The following is a 20117-nucleotide window of genomic DNA, read 5'->3' as shown; positions in this document are numbered from 1 at the left end:
GTTCTTTGTATATATTGGATATTAGCCATCTATCAGATGTAGGATTGGTAAAGATCTTTTCCCAATCTGTTGGTTGCCGTTTTGCCCTATTGACAGTGTTTTTTGCCTGACAGAAGCTTTGCAATTTTATGAGGTCCCATTTGTAAATTCTTGATCTTAGAGCATAAGCAATTGGTGTTCTGTTCAGGAACTTTTCCCCTGTGCCCAGGTATTAGAGAGTCTTCTCCATCTTCTCTTTTGTTAGTTTCAGTGTATCTGGTTTTATGTGAAGGTCCTTTATCCACTTGGACTTGAGCTTTGTACAGGGAGATAAGAATGGATGGATTCTTTTCCATGCTGACCTCCAGTTGAACCAGCACCATTTGTTGAAAATGCTCTCCTTTTTCCACTGGATGGTTTTAGCTCTTTTGTCAAAGATCAAGTGACCATAGGTTTGTGTGTTCATTTCTGGGTCTTCAATCCTATTCCATTGATTGTCCTGCCTGTCTCTGTACCAATACCATGCAGTTTTAATCACTATTGCTTTGTAGTACAGCTTGAGGTCTGTGATGGTGATTCCCCCAGAAGTTCTTTTATTGTTGAGAATAGTTCTCGCCATCCTGGTTTTTTTGTTATTCCAAATGAATTTGCAAACTGCTCTTTCTGTCTCTATGAAGAAATGAGTTGGAATTTTGATGGGGATTGCATTGAATCTGTAGATTGCTTTTGGCAGGATGGCCATTTTTACTATATTAATCCTGCCAATCCATGAGCATGGGAGATCTTTCCATCTTCTGAGATCTGCTTCAATTTCTTTCTTCAGAGACTTGAAGTTCTTGTCATACAGATCTTTCACTTGGCTTGGTTATAATCACACCAAGGTATTTTATATTATTTGTGCCTATTGTGAAGGGTGTCATTTCCCCGATTTCTTTCTCAGCCTGTTTATCCTTTGAGCAGAGGAAGGCTACTGATTTGTTTGAGTTAATTTTATATCCAGCCACTTTGCTGAAGTTCTTTATCAGGTTTAGGAGTTCTTTAATGGAGGTTTTGGGGTCACTTAAGTATACTATCACATCATCTGCAAATAGTGAAAGTTTGACTTCTTCCTTTCCTATTTGTATCCTTTGACTGTATCCACTACTGACTGAGTCATTATTGAATCAGCGTGGCTCCCATTACCACCTTCTCATGACCTCCTCACACTGAGGCTGGACCTTGGCATATTCCACAAAACATGGCTAAGAGACAGGAAACTTTAGGACACTTTTCTCTTACAGTGTTTCATATATAAGAGAAAGAAAGTAGAAGATCTCAAAATACTGTGTTTGAGATGATTGAGAGGAGTGCTGTAATCACTGGCTGGAAACTAGTGGAACCATAATATGTTTATAGTGATTTTGTTCTGTTTTATTAAATAGAAATTGCACATGATATAATTATATTGAGTACCTGGTAATTTAGTCTTAATGGTTGCCATAGGTTATTCGTTTCTAGTCCTTAATTCATATATATGGATGAATGAATGAATGAGAGAGAAAGAATAAAGTAATTTAGCACATAGAGTAAAGGATTTTACTATGACATTTCATATGTATATGCCATTTTCTGTTTTGACCAAGTATGGTTAATTATTAAGCCACCACATATGAGGTGCATATACATATATGTTGGCAAATATACACACAAATCCTTAAGTTCTTTCTTTAAAAACAAGTTATTTAAAAATTAGTAACAAAACCCAAAAGATTTTCCCAAATGAGAATGTACAAGCAAAATTAGATAAATGTAGGAGGGAGAATAATGAATAAAACCATGAGTTTTAAAGTATAGGAATTTAAAAAAGGAAAAACCACTTTCCTGTGGTTTATGCTGTGTTTAATGTCTGCTAAATCTGTCTTTACTTGAGTAGCTTCCCTTCTTGTGTAACAGGATCCTGTTAGCCATACTTAGCTTTGTGGTCTATGTGCTGGGCCAGTTGCTTCACCCTCCAGAGATTCCCCACAGCATACTCTCTGAGCTTGCTAGTACTCTATATGGAGGATGCCTCCTAAGTGGGAAGCAACCACAGCACTGAGCTCAGTCTATATAGGCAGAGATTCTGAGTCTTCATTTTATAATTCTTAATATTAGCTCATTTGGGGTGGATCTCTTCAGAGATCCTGGGCTATGTAGCAATGAAGGGTAGGTAGGTGGTACCAGAGGTTGATTTGCCTGCTGCTCTCAAGGTTGGTCAGGGACTGGGGCATAGGACCATTCTTAGTTGGTAAGGTTGGTTTCCAGCCTCCAAGGGCGGACTTAGACCCTTAACTACCTGCACCCAGTCGTCTTCCCTTTTTAGCTTATGAGATTCCTATCCACCCTTTTCACAGTTGTTTTAGGTTCCCTGTCGTGTTGCTTATATACAATGTTGGCTCAGTTTTAAGTAATAGAGTTTCTCTTAAGTTAGTGCCTAGCTCTTACTCTGAGTGATGCAGAGTAGCAAAATGGGGTTCCTTCCCAATGCTGACATGCCCTGAAGAGAAATCACAGTCTCACAACTGGATATGAAGCTTTTAAGGGCTTGGACCTCTCCTTAGGTCAGGACTGCTAATTTTCACTACCTCCACTCAGCTTCCCTTTTATATGGGGTTTTAGTTTGCCCTCTTCCTGCTAGTACTATTAGGCTCAGCTTCTTTTCAGCTCACTGCTTATCTTTTTAAGGCACTTTTTAGATGGACTATAATATGTCCTTTTTTTTGTACTGACTATAAGGTTATATTTTGCTATCTTACCCAGAAGTACCAATCTTCAAAACAAACAAACAACCTCATGAGTCTGAACATTGCTTTAAGAAATTCTGGACTGAACACATGCTCTTCTGTAGTGTTTGTGTGTGTGCATGTGTGTGTGTGTCTGTGTGTCTCTGTCAATTTGTATTTGCTTTTTTAGATATTCTGATACTACCTAAAGCACTTAAGGATTTTTGATTCATTAGGGTAAATATAAATTTAAACTCATAGTGATGTTAGGGCTAGCCCTTGGCTGACATCTATAAGCTTCTCCCTACCTCAACTATAAAGTCAGGCCAACATAGATAAATTTCTTTGCTGTTTGAGTGAAAACAGTTTTTTGCCTAGTTAATCTTGTCATTGTTTGTTTATTCTGAGATTCTGGTTGTACTCTTTTATATAAATGGTAAAATCTAACCCATAGAAATATGTGCCCTTTTCTGGCAACATCCTTGCACTTAATTGGTTGTCACTTTTTTTGTTTATATTTGATCTAGCTTTTCTAACTGCTGACAGTAAGAGGACTGTATCCTGTAAGATATACTGTGTTGTTGGAACTGGAAGTTTGTAAGCATATATTTTATACTTAATGTGTTTTATACATATCGTGATTAGTCATGCAGATGTGCATTAATTGGTTAAGAAATGTGTATATTTCTTATTTGAATTGTGCTTGAGGAAAAAGGTGCAAAATATCTCATTAAATATTTCCCACTTTAGCCATAAATAGATTCTTCATTTTGGTGTACATTAACAATAGAAAGTATTAACCTTTATTTAATCAATTCTGTTTGGTGCCTAAATTAAGAGGTTAAAGTTTACTGATAACTTATTTGGAAAGGTTGTTGTGTATATTGATTTTTGTATATTCAAGAAGCAACTAACACAATATAGAAATAGAAAGTCCAATCTTCTCTGGAAGCTTAAAAGATAGTGATAGTAATTTGTCAGAAATCATTATTTGCAAGTGGTAAATCTCTTAGCAATTAATGTAAAAAGTCATTTTCAGTTTCCTGCTGAAACTATACTATATTGTTAATACAGTGAAAAATACACACGAGTGACATCTTGATAGAATCAGAATCAAGTTAAACCCGTTAGTTAAGTAATGACTGAACACCTTGCCTACCACTTCTCATATATTATGTGCTGCTATAAGTGAGGATGTAGTTGTTCTTGATGTTTTTTAAATGAAAAGAAAGAGTTGAAATTTATTGTTTTCTACAATTTTGTGACCTAGAAAAGATATAGACTATATCTAGTTTGACCCAATCAGGAGAAATCCTGTGATGAGGACCATGTGGGGGAATGTATCTCTTTTCCTCCTAAATACTTGTTTACTTGTGTATTTAATGTATGTGAGTACCCTGTAGCTGTCTTCAGAGACACTCGAAGTGGGCATCGGATACTATTGCAGATGGTTGTGAGCCACTATGTGGTTGCTGGGAGTTGAACTCAGGACCTTCTGGGAAAGCAGTCAGTGCTCTTAACCACTGATCTATCTCTCTGCCCTCTTTTCCACCTTCCTTTTTTTGTTTTGTTTTGTTTTTGTTTTCTTGGTTGTTTTTGTTTTGTTTTTTGAGACAGGGTTTCTCTGTATAGTCCTGGCTGTCCTGGAACTCACTCTGTAGACCAGGCTGGCCTCGAACTCAGAAATCCACCTGCCTCTGCCTCCCAAGAGCTGGGATTAAAGGCGTGCGCCACCACTGCCTGGCATCTTTTCCACCTTCTAATATGCAAATATATTTCAATCTTTGATTTTCAACTAAATTTTGAATTCCTCAGTGACCTGGCCTTGTTATATTTTGATAGCTAATGCTATAGATATACTATTTAAATTTAAACTATAGTATTAAGTAAATGAAGAAAAAGGGGGAGTATGGAACATAATGGGAGACATAGGGAAAATAGAGACTTGACCTAAAATTGAGTATTTCAAAGCAGTGTGTGTGTTTTATGAGTCCAAGAGTAACATGTATTTATCTTAACTTGTAAAATTTCTTGTTTAAGGTATAGATTGTAGTTTCTGTGAGACTGGCTGCCTTGTTCTTGGGATTTTTTTTAACTCTTTATAATTTTGGATTAGTTATTTTTAAAATTCCTTCTAACTAATTTTTATGTGGTATTCATCTTAATACAGTCTAATATTCATATTTTGAAGAGCTAACAAAATATTAACTTTCCCTTTTATTATTAGCCTTCTTACAGAGAAGCCACACAACTAAATGGACCACACTTTTAGGATAGATTGTGCTCATTTTTTTCTTCCAAATTCAAAACATTTTCCTCATTGTTTAATGACACATTGCAGTTGATGTCTCCCTTACTGACTGAATCAGCTGGAGGCTTCACCATGCAATTAATGCATAATTGAAACCTCCTTGACACAATTATAGTATTGGCTGTAGCCCATAGTTCAAATTGGCATAAATTCTGTTTCATTTTATATAAAACTAAGGATTCTTTCTCTTGTAGTCCTTCAGTGATAAATGAAACAGAAACTGGAACTCAGCTTAATCTTTAACATCCTAACTTTTAACACCCCTAACAAAATGAAGCTAATATTGTAGAAGTGTCACAAATGTGTTATCTGTCAACGTGTTTGAGAGAAGGATGGTGAGACTACATGGTTATTTAGAGGACAAAGTGTTGTTCTGGCCATGGGATTCCCGGAAGTTAGAGTTCTAAGAGGAAATTTTGCACAAAGACACACTCCAAAGATATATAAATGCAGAGAGTAAAATTTGCAGTCACTAAATGTTCTTTCACATCTTATCTGTAAGAAAACTGCTTGAACCTGGGCAGTAATTTTTGTGAATGAAAATAGACTTATAACTGACAAATGATGAATGTGCAAAATGTCTTGGTGGAAAGAGCTCCGTTTTGTGCATCTGAAATGAGAGTTCAAGAGCACAGAGACTCAGCTTTGTGTGTGTGTGTGTGTGTGTGTGTGTGTGTGTGTATGTTCTAACATTTAAAATAATGTGTCACACTTGCACATACAGATTTTCTAGATACCTTCATCAGTTCCTTTTGGTTTACAATTGTTTCCAACATTATATAAATACAATCTATATATCATATGTATATATGATATATAGATTGTATTTATAAACACAACGTTATATAAATACATTTTAAAATAATATTTTATCCAAAGTATTGCTATTAAACTTGGCATTTTCCATATAAGTGTGATTAACTAAAAATAAGCAAAACTACAGTAGCAAGTGATTAGTAAATGTTAAATGGATATGAAATCAAAGCAGCCTAGACAGTTCTGTTCCATTGCTGGAATCAAACACTAAAACCTCTCATGACCTCATAATTAGCATTATTTTATGAAAAATTTCAAGGAACCTTACCCACTATAGACATCCATATTCCTTTTTAGCCCTTTACCCTTTAACCTTTTCTACCCTTTTAGAAGCACATATTCCTTCTGTTGTGTGGACCATGCTTGGTAGCAAGTGCTTTCTGCTGAACCATTTCATGGTCCTCCCTCTACAGGCTGTCTTAGCTTCTCAGAGCAATGGCCACACTTAAGCAAAAGCAGCATTTTTAGAAATATTATTACATCTTTGTCGTAAATTGAAAATGTACCCTAATGTCCACACACACACACACACACACACACACTCTAAACAAACTATTTATTGAAAATCATATAGTAAATAATGAATAATGGGTAAGTATGGTGTCAAGTTACTGGCATTGGCCTTCTCTATTTTATGCTACTGGTTCATTGATGGATAAATAAACAATATTGAAACATGGAGGAAAAAGAAGTACATATTCAGTGAGCCCATGGATTGTATTTCCTAATTTAGTTTGTAGGGCCTAAGCATTGGAAAATAGATCATATGTTTGAATTATTTTTATTTTAAAAATCAGAATGTTTGTAAGTGCTTTACATAGTAGTTTTGGCAGTGCTCTGACAGAATACTTGACAAAGGCAACTTGGACTCTTTCTTTGACTCTTAATAGAGGGTGTCATGATAGAAAGCCATGACATGGTAGAAAGAGAGAGAGATGCTCTATTTTAAGTCAGGACGCAGGGAGAATAGATACTGGTGTTCTGCTTACTTTTCCCCATTTATTCAGTCTTATGCTCTTACATTTGGGAAAGTGGTATCCATCTTCCCTCAGTCAACCTTTCTGAATTCCTCTCATAGACACATCCAAAGGAGTGCTTTCAGACAGTTCTAAATTTATTCAAGTTGACAGTTAATATGCTTATAGCTTGTAAAACACTATCAAGTTCTAGAATAAGTTATAAGTTATAAGTTATGAGTTATAGTTAATATGTTATAGCTTGTAAAACACTATCAAGTTCTAGAATGGTAGTATCTCTTCAGATGTATCTTTTACTGGGAAGATACAGTAGAAAAATCAAACTACATAGAGTTGATAAATACTATATGATTGTATGTGGTATTTTTTTAGAACATATTTGCTGTATGCTGATTTTTCTACTGTAAAGTCTTAAAAGATAACATGGAAGTTTGATGTCATTTTTCTAATTTTTCTGAAACAAGTGTAAAAAACTTTCAGGTATCTCGTGAAATTTCAGATGATTTGAGTCATCAGTGAGCAATCCTACCCAACCACACAATCACTTCCTTTCAAATGATCTTTTGATTTGTCATTATGTTTTCTAATTAATAGCATTTGAGAATTCAAGTTAGTGTTACAACTTCTGAGTGCTCACTAATGACTACTAATTGTTTATACACATACATAGTCCACACATGAAATCTTGCTTCATTTTGGTATACAAAATAAAGATCCATACTCTCCAATTATTAAGATCTACACATAAAAGAAAACATTTTAGCATAAAGTATTAATATATCTTCCTAGTTCATTATATTGTGTACTTTTTCTCTGCTTTTTCAAAGATTTGTTCCATCAGATGAGAAGAAGAAACAGGGTTGTCAACGAGAAAATGAAACACTAATACAGAGAAGAAAAGACCAGATGCAACCGGGGGGCACAGCAATTAGTGTCACAGTACCTTACAGAGTAGTAGACCAGCCCCTGAAACTTATGCCTCAAGACTGGTGAGACATTCCCTTTCTCACGCTCTTGTCTTTCTTCTTTCTTCCCTCTCCCATTCTCTCTACATTTATGTTTTGTTTCTAAATTGTTTTGAATATTTATGTTGGATATATGCGCATGATACGTTATGTTTGCAGGGATCAAAGAACAGCTTGCAGGAGTAGCTTTTCTCCTATGTGTCTTGGATCAAACTCAGGTTGTCAGGTTTGGTAGCAAGCACCTTTATGTGGTCAGCCACCTTTCCTGCCCATTTTTAAAGGATATAAACAGGTATCAGACTTTATAAAAAGATTATCTTGGAAAGTTTATTAATCCATATATGAAAATCTAATTTGCATATCAGTAATGCTGACATTCTAGTAATATCTTACTCTCACAACTATTACAGGGTGTAAATTACATTTAATTTACTGTGTATTGCTCTACTGAAGATGTTTTTGAAAGTTCAGGTATATATTATACAGAAGGAAATATTTTTTGTTTATTCTTTAATTTTAAATTCAGAAACTTCAGGAATAGTAAGAATTTTAAGTTTGCTGTTTTTCTCAGTGACTTTGGGTACTTGTGTCCATGTGTCTGCGCATGTATGTGTTTGTGATTGTGTGTGTGTGTATGTATGTATGTATTTGACCTCATTCTGATTTAGGCTTGAACTCACAGCAGTCCTCTTGCTTCAGCTTCCTGAAAACTGATTATTGGCATTAATTCTATACTTGCCTTGAGCAGCTGGTTAATTGCTTGACTGTGATTGTTAATATGTAGCATGAAGATTTTTGAACATTCTGAAGACCTTTAAAAAAAGGTAGCCTATTTCCATAGTAATACTGAGGTGATTATTCTTTTTATGTATCAGTCCTTAAGCACAACTTTTCCTACTAGTGCCCAAGATTTAATCATTATTTTCATTCCTCCTCCTCTTCCTTTTTCCTCTGTCTCTTCTTTTGCCTTCTCTTCAATGGATTGTTCTCTAACATACTCATATTGTCTGTCTCCTCATCTGAAAATGGGCTATAGTAGTATTTACCTCACCTGAGTCTCTTGAAAATGAAATGTGTTAATATGATTATTTGTAATTTGCTTAAAACAGCATTCTCACATAGTAAATAGTTAATGTTACTAATGGTAAGTAGCCATCATTGTTTTGTTCCAGACTCTTGTATGCTTAAACTGCTTAAGGTGTTACTTAATATAATTTTTAATTAAATATTATGGAAAATAATGAAAGAGGAGGAGCTAAAAAGAGATTTATTCCTTCTTGGAAAACTAGTTTGTACAGCTGAAATGAAATGAGTTGCTTTAAAAACCAAACTAACATTTAGGGTAAATAGTTAGCTAAAGCTTGGAAAAATTAGAAAAGTTGAGATTTTTTTAATACTCACTCTTTTTTCGTAAGGAACTAGAAGATAAGAAAATAAGTCTTGGAGTTTCATAAAATGGTTAGAGAGTTCCTATAATTTAGTGTTTAGTAAATTTAAATAACATGTTTTTGAAGTTCCAGTAACTTTCATTTAAAACCATTTTGTTTGGTTAATCTACTGATCCCTATTCTTGTCATCTTTAAGTACATTATTTACTTAAGGGAAGAAAAAAGATTACAAAGATGACCTGAAACTATTATGCTTGCAACTATTTCCAGAAGACTTAGGTAGGAGTGGGGGTTCATAAGTGTGTGTGTAGCATAGGAGTCATTAAAGTTTATATCATAAAACATATGAAAAAGTCAAGTTAATTATGTTTGTCTCACCAAGAGGAATGTTAGCAAGACTGCCATATGAATAATTCTGAGACCCTTTTTTAAGGATTTGCAGTGGTTAAAGCTCGAGTTTGAAGTGTTCTCTCCCCCATGTCCTCCTTTCTGCTTGTAGGGATCGGGTTGTAGCTGTTTTTGTACAAGGTCCTGCTTGGCAGTTCAAAGGTTGGCCATGGCTTCTCCCTGATGGATCACCAGTTGACATATTTGCAAAAAGTAAGATTCTCCATATATTTTTTGCTTATTCAGTATAGAATTAATTTTTAAGAGAAAAAGCCACATGTAACTCACCCTGCATATGACTGTATTAAAGGATTGCCATTAAGTAACATACTATACTAACCTTTAACACCTGTATTTTTAAAGTCTTTTGTACATTAATATTTTCTTTGCGATTGTATATAAAAATAAGTGACATATTGCCAATGTTAATGATTTTCACAGCAAAAGCCAATCTATATAAAAGTTGGTTACTATGTGATATATGCAGTTATAGAAATATCACAGTGAAAATCATTAATTTATACAATGTACATTATGTAAATATTGTTACAATCTGAAAGAAAAAGTACAGGCATATTGAAATATTAATGATGTAAAAAACCCTAAAATACTTAGCAATGTATTATATAGCCCCCCCAACTAAATAATAGTTGGAATATCCCTTCTACCTAGTAGATTACATTATCTATTTTTATCAATTTACACAAATGTATGTTCAACAGTAGATGTAATATATGTAATTCATTCATAGGATATTGAAAAAATCTGTGTGTCTGGCATTCTTATATGCTGAGAGCACAAAGGTGAGTGAATGAATAAAGGGCTGCTCCTGCTGTGGTAATTGCATTGTTGCCAGGCAGATTATCTAATAAAGACATAAAAATTACAAGTTCCTAAGAAACAAAACACAGAAGATAAAACACTTGAGCTGAGAGATCTGAATAAAGAGGAAAGGCCAATCTGGTAAACATCCCAGATGGGTTAGCTGATAAGTGTCTTAGACGTTTTAATTCAGCAAAAGTCAATCTATATAAAATTTAGTTATTACATGATATATGCAGTTATAGAAATATCACAGTGGAAGAAATATATAGAGGGAATGGAAATTTAATGAAAGCGTTAAGTGCCTATTTTTTTTTTAAAAAAAAAAACTTGCCTTATGGACTATTGTTTAAAAATAATTAGGTTAACTTCAAGATGTAAATACTGAATTTTCTTAGAAGTTTAATGCATGTATTTCAATTGTTAAGATTTTTTTTTTTTTTTTTTTTTTTTTTTTTTAATGGTAGCATAATTTTTATTAGTCTCAGGGTGTCAGAGGTGATCGGTAGCATATTTGCCTTGAGCATCCAACTCCCCCTCTTTTGTTTTTTTTTTGTTTGTTTGTTTTTTTTGTTTTTGTTTTTGTTTTTTTTTAATTTTTTTTCTTTTTTTTTTTTAATGCTTTTTTATAGCATGTTTTACAAGGGGAGGGGGTAAGAAGGGCAAGGTGGTGGAAAAGTACAAAATCTTCTTGGCCTGTGCCTTGAAACAATTGTTAAGATTATTGTTCTTCCAAGGTAGATAAGGATGTAGAGAACTTAGCAGTGATCAGTGATTTTCTTCTACATCTTATCCTTCCTCTTCATTGCTGCTTAAATCCTGGCTCCTTTCTGGCAGTGGTTAGAATTATTTTTCCATATTTACAGGAATCACAAAACCAAACCATGGACTTGAGCTCACACCTTCTTTGTTACAACTAGTCTTTGAAACAGTCATCTCCATGAATGCTGTGCGCAGGACTTCAACCACTATAGCATGGCTATTTCACTAAAGTTGTTGTTCTCCATCTCCCAATAGTGGATAGTCTTGACCTCCTATTAGAAGTCTACAGTGTTGACTCATTCCTTACTTTTTACAATGCTTGTTGTCAAGTACTGGGCTTCATTTGATCTCAAGGGGTTGGTTTATTTTATTTTGTTTTTTAGTAGTTTTTTTTTTCCTGGCTGTTATACATTTTAAATTATCATTTCTCTTTAAATTCTGAATACCCTTTTAAGGAAATCTTAGATTTTCAGTTTTCTGTTATTTACTTATTTATTTATTCATTCATTCATTTCTTTATTTTTGGTTTTTCAAGATGAGATTCTTTGTGTAGCCTTGGTTGTCCTGTAAGTCACTCTAGGCTCAAATTTTCAGTTTTTAACTCTCCCCATTTTATAAAATTGAGTCGCTTAACTCAAGATTGTGGGATTATCTGATTTACTGCCTGATAAATACTTGTTAATATTCTGATGGGATATGACAGTTTGTTACAAGCAACATCAATAATTTGTCTTACTCTCTTTAGGTTTGTGTAGTTTTTTTCAGTGATCTTCCTAAGCCAGAAGAAACTTAGGACTATATTGTCTTTCAGCTCTTAGTGCTTCTCCTAGTGTCATTTGTGTTGCAGAAATAAAATACATTTACAAAAAGCAGCTTAGGAGGAAAATGTGTTTATTTCACCTTACAATTTCAGGTTACAGTTCATCATTGTGGGGAGCATTGTACTAACTGAGCCATCTCAGCAACCCCTTCATATGTAGTTTAAGCAGCTATTTAGAGCAAAACAGTTGACAGATTAGAAAAACAAAGAATGTAATAAGCAGATTGAAAAGTATCTTAAAATGTTAATTTATATTTAATGTAATAATTTCATAATTTTAAAAATGCTCAAAAAATTGTTTACTTATGTGACACACTTGAAAATGGGTTTTTCAGATCTGTAACACAGAATCTCTTAATGAATTCTTATAATTAAATTTACATACAGTAAATTTTATTTTTTTTAAAGGAAATAGCTTTAAAATAAGATTTATTGACCTTTCCATCTATTCATTTCAACTTCCTTTGAAGAATTGAACCCTGATTAATTACTAATGTCACAAGCCAGTGTATGAGCTAGACATGATGTCTAAAGCCTGTATTCCTGGCATTTGAGAAACTGAGGTAGGAAGATTGCTGTGTATTTGGGGTGAGATTGGGCTACATAAATGAGATGTTATGTCAAGAAAAACAGAAACACCAATATGCTGACTTCCACTGTTCAGATATTGTCTATTTATTGGCTACTAGAATATATATTCTGTGAAGGTCGAGAGTTTATGTTGGTCACTGTTGTACTCATACTGCATAAAATAGTTCACCTTATATGTAAGTACTATATTTACTTAACTAGATTTTAGCTATTTTTATCGCAAATTTTTCTTTTTCTCTATCTTTTCTTTAACCCAAATTATATTAGTTTGCCTTTTATTGCTATCACAAAACACCATGACCAAAAGACAGTGGGGGAAGAAAGGGTTTATTTGACTTCTGTGTTCTGATTGCCGTTCATTATTGAGAGGCAGAAACTGAGCTGGAGCAGAGGAAGCAACTGTGAAGGAAAGCTGCTTCTTGGCTTGCTTTTTGTGGCTTTCTCAGGCTTGCTTAGGGATAGTACTACCCCACATTGGACTGGGTTTCTTCACATCAGTCATTAATCAAGAAAATGCTCCCACAGACTTGTCTCTGGGCCAGTCTAATGGAGTTTTCATTTGAGGTTCCTTCTTCTGGAATTAACTGAACCTGTGTTCTGGTGACAAAAATCTTACTAGCATCTGAGTCCTGTTAGTTTCACTCCCCTAGTAATTTCACAAGGATATACCATATTGGCTGTTTCGAGATCACTGGTTACAGTGCTAGTATAGCTTCAGTTGATAGTAGAAAGATTGGAATTTTTGTTTGTTTAGGTATTTATGTTATATGTATATTTTCTTTCAATAAAGTATATTCATAATTTTGGCTGTAGTTTTGATAAGAATGTTGTTTTTTTTTTTCTCCCTGTTCCCCTTATAGTTAAAGCCTTCCATCTCAAGTATGATGAAGTTCGCCTAGATCCAAATGTTCAAAAATGGGATGTAACAGTATTAGAACTCAGCTATCATAAACGTCATTTGGATAGACCAGTTTTCTTACGTTTCTGGGAAACATTGGATAGGTAATTATGATTCTATAATATACTCACACATGCTTTATTATACTCATTTTTTTAAATCAATTTAAAGTTTTTAAAGTTATGAGCTACATTCTGTAATTCCTTGCTTTGAACATTGTCTGATTTGATGCCAACATAGTAACTGATGATTGACAAATACTTTGATTTATTGACTTTATATGTAAATGTAGAACAAGTTTAGAGCCTGTTAGAGTTACAGTAAACTTTGAGTGAGAAGATAAATATTATGTGATCTTGCTCTCATGAACTGTTTTACCTTCTGAACTTCATGTTCTGTCTGCTCAGAGAGCCTGGAGTCAGGTGACCCATGCACTTTGTAAGCTTGTGAAAGGAATTTAACTTTTACACTTATTTGAATTACTATTTATATGAATTATTAGTATTGAGTTCTTTCTAACAACTGTTGTATAATTTACAAATATATAGCTTGTTTGATATTGGATTGTATCAGTTTTCTGAAAGTCATGAGGTAACTTTATAGCTGTGACTGATAGTGTGTAAAGACTAATGTGCTTTCAGTAAGCTGGTAGGTTATAGAATTTAATGAGAAATAATGTTTCTTTTGCTTACTAGTTTTTAGAAGGTACAGACTCAAGTTTCCAGTTATAAAACAGTATTTAGTCTTGTAGTGATTTTAAGTTATAAAAAAGCAGTCATCCCTTTTTAAATGTAATATTTTAAAAATTTTAAAATTTGTGTTGTCATCATAACCCATTATTGTATTTTTTCCCCAGATACATGGTAAAGCATAAATCCCACTTGAGATTCTGAATCATTTAATTCCTCCTGTTCTGAAAACTTGGATTAAGAAGCATGGATATAGCTTGATCTACAGACTGAAACCAAGCTTTATGAATTCCTCAAGAACTTGTAAATGAAGGACACAGAGTAGTCTTCTATAAGGCCTTGTTTGATGCTGTGTGCTTCAAAGAGGCAATGCCTCCCATCCATACAAGCAAACTTTTTTGGCTTACAACTATTTTTTTAATATTAGCCTTCTAGTCTGTAATGGAAATTGTATATTTTGATAGAAGTTTTTTCTCTATTGGTTAAATTAGCATTACTTAAAATTTGTTTCTTTAGAAATAAATACAGGTTATAAATGTGTGTATATTTAGGAGTTATTAGGCTCTTCAAGCCATCTTGCTTCTGATTTTTCATTGCTCTATGGTTCCTTTTACTGGAAAATACTGTCATGATGGTAATAAATTTTAGCTATAGAACTTTAAAACCCTATTGAAGGGAAGTAATTATTAAATCAGTTGAAAGTCAGCCTGTGTGTATACTATGTCTATACTAACTCATGTTTAAAAAGGAATAATGAAAAATCAAGAACAAGTCTTCAGTTTCAGTTGAACTGTTCAGCCTTTCCAAGATTTCTTTTGTAAATGAATACATTTAATGAATGTACATTCTCTTTGTTGACTTTAATGATTTTAAACTTAAAGTGATATATTTCTATCTGGGATATGTTTCCACTTGAAACAAAATCTAAAAAAAAAAAAGATTAAAGTGAAATAGACTGTAGTGATTTTTACTCGAGAAGCTAAAGTATGATTTGGGGAATGAGTATGTGTCAGCGTAGTTACAGTGTAACTTGAACCTCTTCTAAGTCTGACTTTGATTCTTATTTTATATGCGATAAGATTTTGAGTCTTCTATTTGTACACATGTTAACTTGGGACTTCTTATCTTCCATTATCCCTAAATATTGATAAATTCCCAGGCACCAAAGAACACATTTGCTTACGTGTCTGAACAGAAACAAGATAAAAACACTGGTATTTTTATGTGTGTGTGTTCAATGTGGTATAAAATATAAAACCTATATTTTAACTTAGTAAAATATTTTACTATTCCTGTTCTTTAGACAGAATGTTGCATCAAAGCTGCAATGAATGACCATGTTCCTTGAGTCCCGGTTTTGTCTTTTACTACTTAAGGAATGTTCATTCCTTGAAACTGGTTTTGTCATTGGAGCTGTTGTTGACCATCCACCTTGTGTCTTGTTTTCCTCAGTGACTATCTCTTAGGTTATCAAATTGGGGGAGCACAGTAAAACGTTTAGTTCTTGCTTTTATTCAGGTGAATTTATTTACTTAGTAATTTTATTTACTTAGTAAATAAGCAAATTTATTTACATAGCCTCTTTAGAACTTAATGCTATTGTAAAGATGAGAATCAATTATTTTATTAACTTCCAACTAAAGTCCATTATCAGTAAAAATGGAGAAGTATTTATTCAGATGGAATTCAGGGGGCTCTCCAGAAGAAAAACAGCTAATGTTTTAAATGGCTTCAATACTTTTGTAGTTTTAGTAAGTTCTGTCCACAATTTCCCCTTCTTGCATTCTTTTCTTGATGATAAAAGAAAATTCACTTTGTTCACAGAATTTCTCAGCATACAAATAATTCTTAAATTATGTATTGAATAAACTTTCTCCATAATGAAATAGTCAACGACTCAAACCTGTAATAATTTAATGTAAGATTACTTGTTAGGACTACTGCAAAGGACATCAACTACCACCTTTCCATAAAGATGTTTGGCATTTGTTCTTAATAACTGAAGTTTAATTGATTGCAGAGTGTGGTTGAAATTAATACTTTGGATACGGTTTGTCTGTTTTATCTTTGTTTTGTGTATAGGCAAAGGCTTCTGGATATCGTCTTTAACATCAGTAAAGCTAGAACTATGCTTTATAACTGTCTTGAAATCAGATCCTGTGTACTAGAATTTCTTGTTTTATTTTTAAAATTTAAATTTTTTTCAAGGTAGCAAGGTAATGAGTTTCATGGCAGCATTCTGAAGGGTCCATGTCCTCTTACATTGTTCTTTCCCTAGCCCCAACTCTCTTGCCTCCATTTCCTTTTTCTTTGCTATCACATATATCTATTTCTTTCTCTTTTTCTACCTGACCTTTTCTTAGTAGCTCTTCTTCCTTCTGTATCATAGTCTTTGTTTCATTAGCTATACATAGACTTGGACATAAATTTAAAAAATTAGTTTCAACATTGTGGACCCTTAAGTAGGTTTATGAAATTTATAATGGATAGTTATAAAAACAAAAGGAAAAAGGAAATGAAAAAAGCATTCACTATGCTCTACCAGTCATTCATTATTCTCTTGTGACTCAGTTCTACAGCAGCACCTAACACAGCTTTGCACTTTAGGCATTCAGTAGTTAGTTATATGTGTAAATGGATGGTATATTTTCAGCATACGTCCATTAACACAGTTTTGACTTTATTTGATCTTACAATTTGAGAATACAGAGTTATAGGGCATGAGAAGAAATAGATAATTTAATGAAGATGAAGTACACATTACTAAGTTCAGCTTCCTATAAGTTATTGTTAATGGAGGTACTCCTGCCAGCTTTACCTAAAGGAAGGGTCTCTGTTATTTATAATCTCTTAAGTAACAGTAAGAAAAATTATGCAGTTTTTAAACAGAAGCTCACCATTTGGAGACATTTAAAAAATATTAATAATTTTCAAAAGTTTTTTTAGAAAAAAATGTTTTTGAGAAAGGGGTAAGATTCACCTATTTACATTGTTACTGGAAGTAGTGCCAGAATTAAGGGTCTTGTTTTCTCCTCTTTTCATCTATGTATGTTTTGTGTGTGCGTGTGTGTGTGTGCGTGTGTGTGTGTGTGTGTGTGTGTGTGTGTGTGTGTGTAGATTTTGAGGCCACTCTTTGCACTAGACCATCTCTTACATTGGTGATATTGGCCTATATCCCCAAATGACGAATTCAAATCTTATTTATTTAAGGATATTTTGCTGTTTAATATTTAAACAACATTTAATATATTTCATTATTAGTATTATAGCTTACGGTTTGTTTCCTGTTCACTTATTGCTTTACTAAGTATTTTTTAGCAGAGACAGAAAGGCAACTTATACAGGAATAAGTAATTCATGGTGACAAAACCTCAAGTTTTTAAGTTCAAGGAACTGTTATTTTCTTTGCTATGCAGAGTAGGATACAATTTAATTATGAAAAGGAAAGGCATAGTATGAGTTAGTTTACACAGAGTTTTCACCTAAAGAAGATTCACTATCTAATAAGCATTGAAGAGAGACTTTTACCTGAATAAAAATTTCTGTGACTCTTAACACAAAGTGATGACAGTGTTCCCTTTTTAGAAAGTGGGCAGGGATTATTTATGACACTGAGCTATGCAAGGTTTTTTGACATTTTACAGTATCTTACAATATTATAATACTGAAGCTGGTCAAAATTAGTCGTTTAGTACGTGGCTTTAAATTATGTTGCGTTTTGTTTGTTTTATTGTTATTTGTTGGCTTGAGAATAAACTCAGAGCCATCTGCTTTTTAGGCAACCACTTCGACCACTGACTTACACTCTGAACCATGAATTGTGAAATTATTTAAATCATAGCTAAACTAGAGAAGTTTATTTTTTGCTTTAGTCCCCTACCCCAGGGAAAGTTCTTAAAGCATGAATGTGAATGCTCACACATGTATGTACATACAAGTCAAAAGAATTGCCATTCTGTCGAGTTCAAATTCACATAGGATGTTGAGAAAAAAAAATAAGATAAAATCTGTAGAAATTTGTTTTTAACTGAAAAGCTGGTGGTGGTTTTTAAATAAATGAAATTTAAATTATATTCACTTTGAAATCATTGAACTGAATGTTCATTATCCACTTGTGTTTTATTTTCACATGGTGATTCTCTTTCATTTTATAGTAGAATGGAGAATTGACTAACCTTGACTTAGAGAATTTGATTAGGGATTTAAATTAGATCCTAAATTTTCTGGTGTATTCATGGCCGAGTTTAGAAGTAAGTATGTGTTGGCTCTAACATAGTTTCTGCACTAACATGTTGGCAGAACAACTAGCAAAAAATTGAAAATTTATAATAGTTGTATAAATAATTCTTTTTAATAAGTGCACAATAGGTTAATTATGCTTTCAGGTCATTGATGTGTTTGAGATTGTGTATTAGGAACTGTTCATAAGAGTATCTTGGAAGTTATAATTTGCCATATACTGAAATGCAGTAAGCACTTTCATATGAATAAAGTTTGTGGACTACAACTAGTTTTGTGCCAAAATTAAAAAGATGGGATTATAATATGTCAAAATTAAGCAAACATTCTTTCCAAGTATTTTGTATGCTGTTAAATTTGTTTCTATTTTAAATGTAAGTAAAGCTACTTAACCTTTAACTTGGGTTAGACTTCTGAATAGGTGACATTATTTCCTTCCTTGGTAGTATCCACTGTAACTGCTTGCTTAATCATTAACTAGTGATGTTTGTGAAGCAGAGCAGTTCCTGAGTAGAGCTTACTTTGAAGCCTCTGTTACCTGATGAAATGTCCTCATTCTTGTTTCATTTTGGGAGCTTTATTTTACATACAAACAACAGTTTGCTGTTAAAAATCTTGGGAATATATCTACCATCCCCTAATTTTCCCCAAAAGACTCCAAACAAAACAACAAGAGAGAGGAGAGAAGAGAAAGAGAGAGGGGGGGAGATGGAGAGAGGGAGAGAGGAGGAGAGAAAGAGGGGAGGTGGGTATCTGTGTGTTCATGTACCCAATGTATAACCACCAAGAAGGCAGAAGTATTATGAGTTTGGGATGTTGTCTTTATGTAAAGTGGGATTTATCAGGCATAGTATTTCTGTTCAGGAAATAAAGATGTTTACTTTTTGGAACCAATGAGTTAAATCCTGTTAGTCTATTTTTTCAGTTAATAAGTTAAATAATTTCTAGAATTCAAGGCAGCAGGTTTTATAGCCTACTGAATTTATAATTGAAGTATGTCAAATTTCTTGTTATTGTAATAGTATTAAAAGTATATCCCAGTATTTTACATATAAATATCCTGATTTTAACATAAATTTCTAAACCATATTCCCATATAATTAATTAACATTGTCATACTGGCAATGCCAGAAATAATATATGAATCTGATGTGACAGTTTTCTAATGAAGGATTTAATGGGCCGTATTTAAGTTTAATTTTTTTTTCATAAATGCTCAATAAATATGAACTTCTGTTTCCTTTTCGTCATCTGTTCTTAGATCCATGTCTTTGTAACTGAGATAGAAAGTGAATATGCTGTTGAGTTACTTTTCTTTTTTTTTAAGGCTCAGAGGTGCACATATTAGTAATAAATACCATATTGCTAGGTAAGGTTTTTTCTTTAACATATTCCAAAATAAGTCTCTTTTTTACTTAAGTGTATAATGATCAGCCTTTAGGGTGAATTGAAAAGCTGAACAGCATTTTTTTAAATGACCATAGAAAACTTAGTCAAGTAGCTCTGAAGATTGTCTGCAGAACCTTTGTCCCAGCATTTATAATTTGTATTTCATTCTTATCTGAAGAATATTGGACTAATGTACAGAATGCTGAGGGCACAAACTGAAGCTGAAAACATCTGAGAGATTGTTACTACGTTTTGATATTTTATTGGACTCTGCTTCCTTTGCCCATGAGTTCCTAGCAGAGAACACAGTAGGTCATTCACTATGGTAAAACATGGTTATGTG

The 20117-nt window shown here is 33.3% G+C and overlaps 1 protein-coding gene across 1 annotated transcript in view; it reads left to right on the top strand.

The window, feature by feature from the left end:
• Cdc73 (cell division cycle 73) overlaps positions 1 to 19635 on the top strand; it is a 116697-nt gene extending 97062 nt beyond the window's left edge. The window contains exons 14-17 of the mRNA XM_028769951.1: positions 7652 to 7813; positions 9677 to 9777; positions 13420 to 13561; positions 14314 to 19635. Coding sequence (XP_028625784.1) covers positions 7652 to 7813; positions 9677 to 9777; positions 13420 to 13561; positions 14314 to 14350 — 442 coding nt within the window. The 3' untranslated portion in view covers positions 14351 to 19635. The remainder of the gene's footprint in view (positions 1 to 7651; positions 7814 to 9676; positions 9778 to 13419; positions 13562 to 14313) is intronic.
• Positions 19636 to 20117: the final 482 nt, after the last annotated feature.

This window comes from Grammomys surdaster, unplaced genomic scaffold (assembly GCF_004785775.1).
Source record: "Grammomys surdaster isolate TR1022 unplaced genomic scaffold, NIH_TR_1.0 196, whole genome shotgun sequence".
NCBI classification, from domain to species: domain Eukaryota; kingdom Metazoa; phylum Chordata; class Mammalia; order Rodentia; family Muridae; genus Grammomys; species Grammomys surdaster.
Note: the sequence above shows the minus strand (reverse complement) of the source record. Positions and strands in the feature narration are given on the sequence as shown.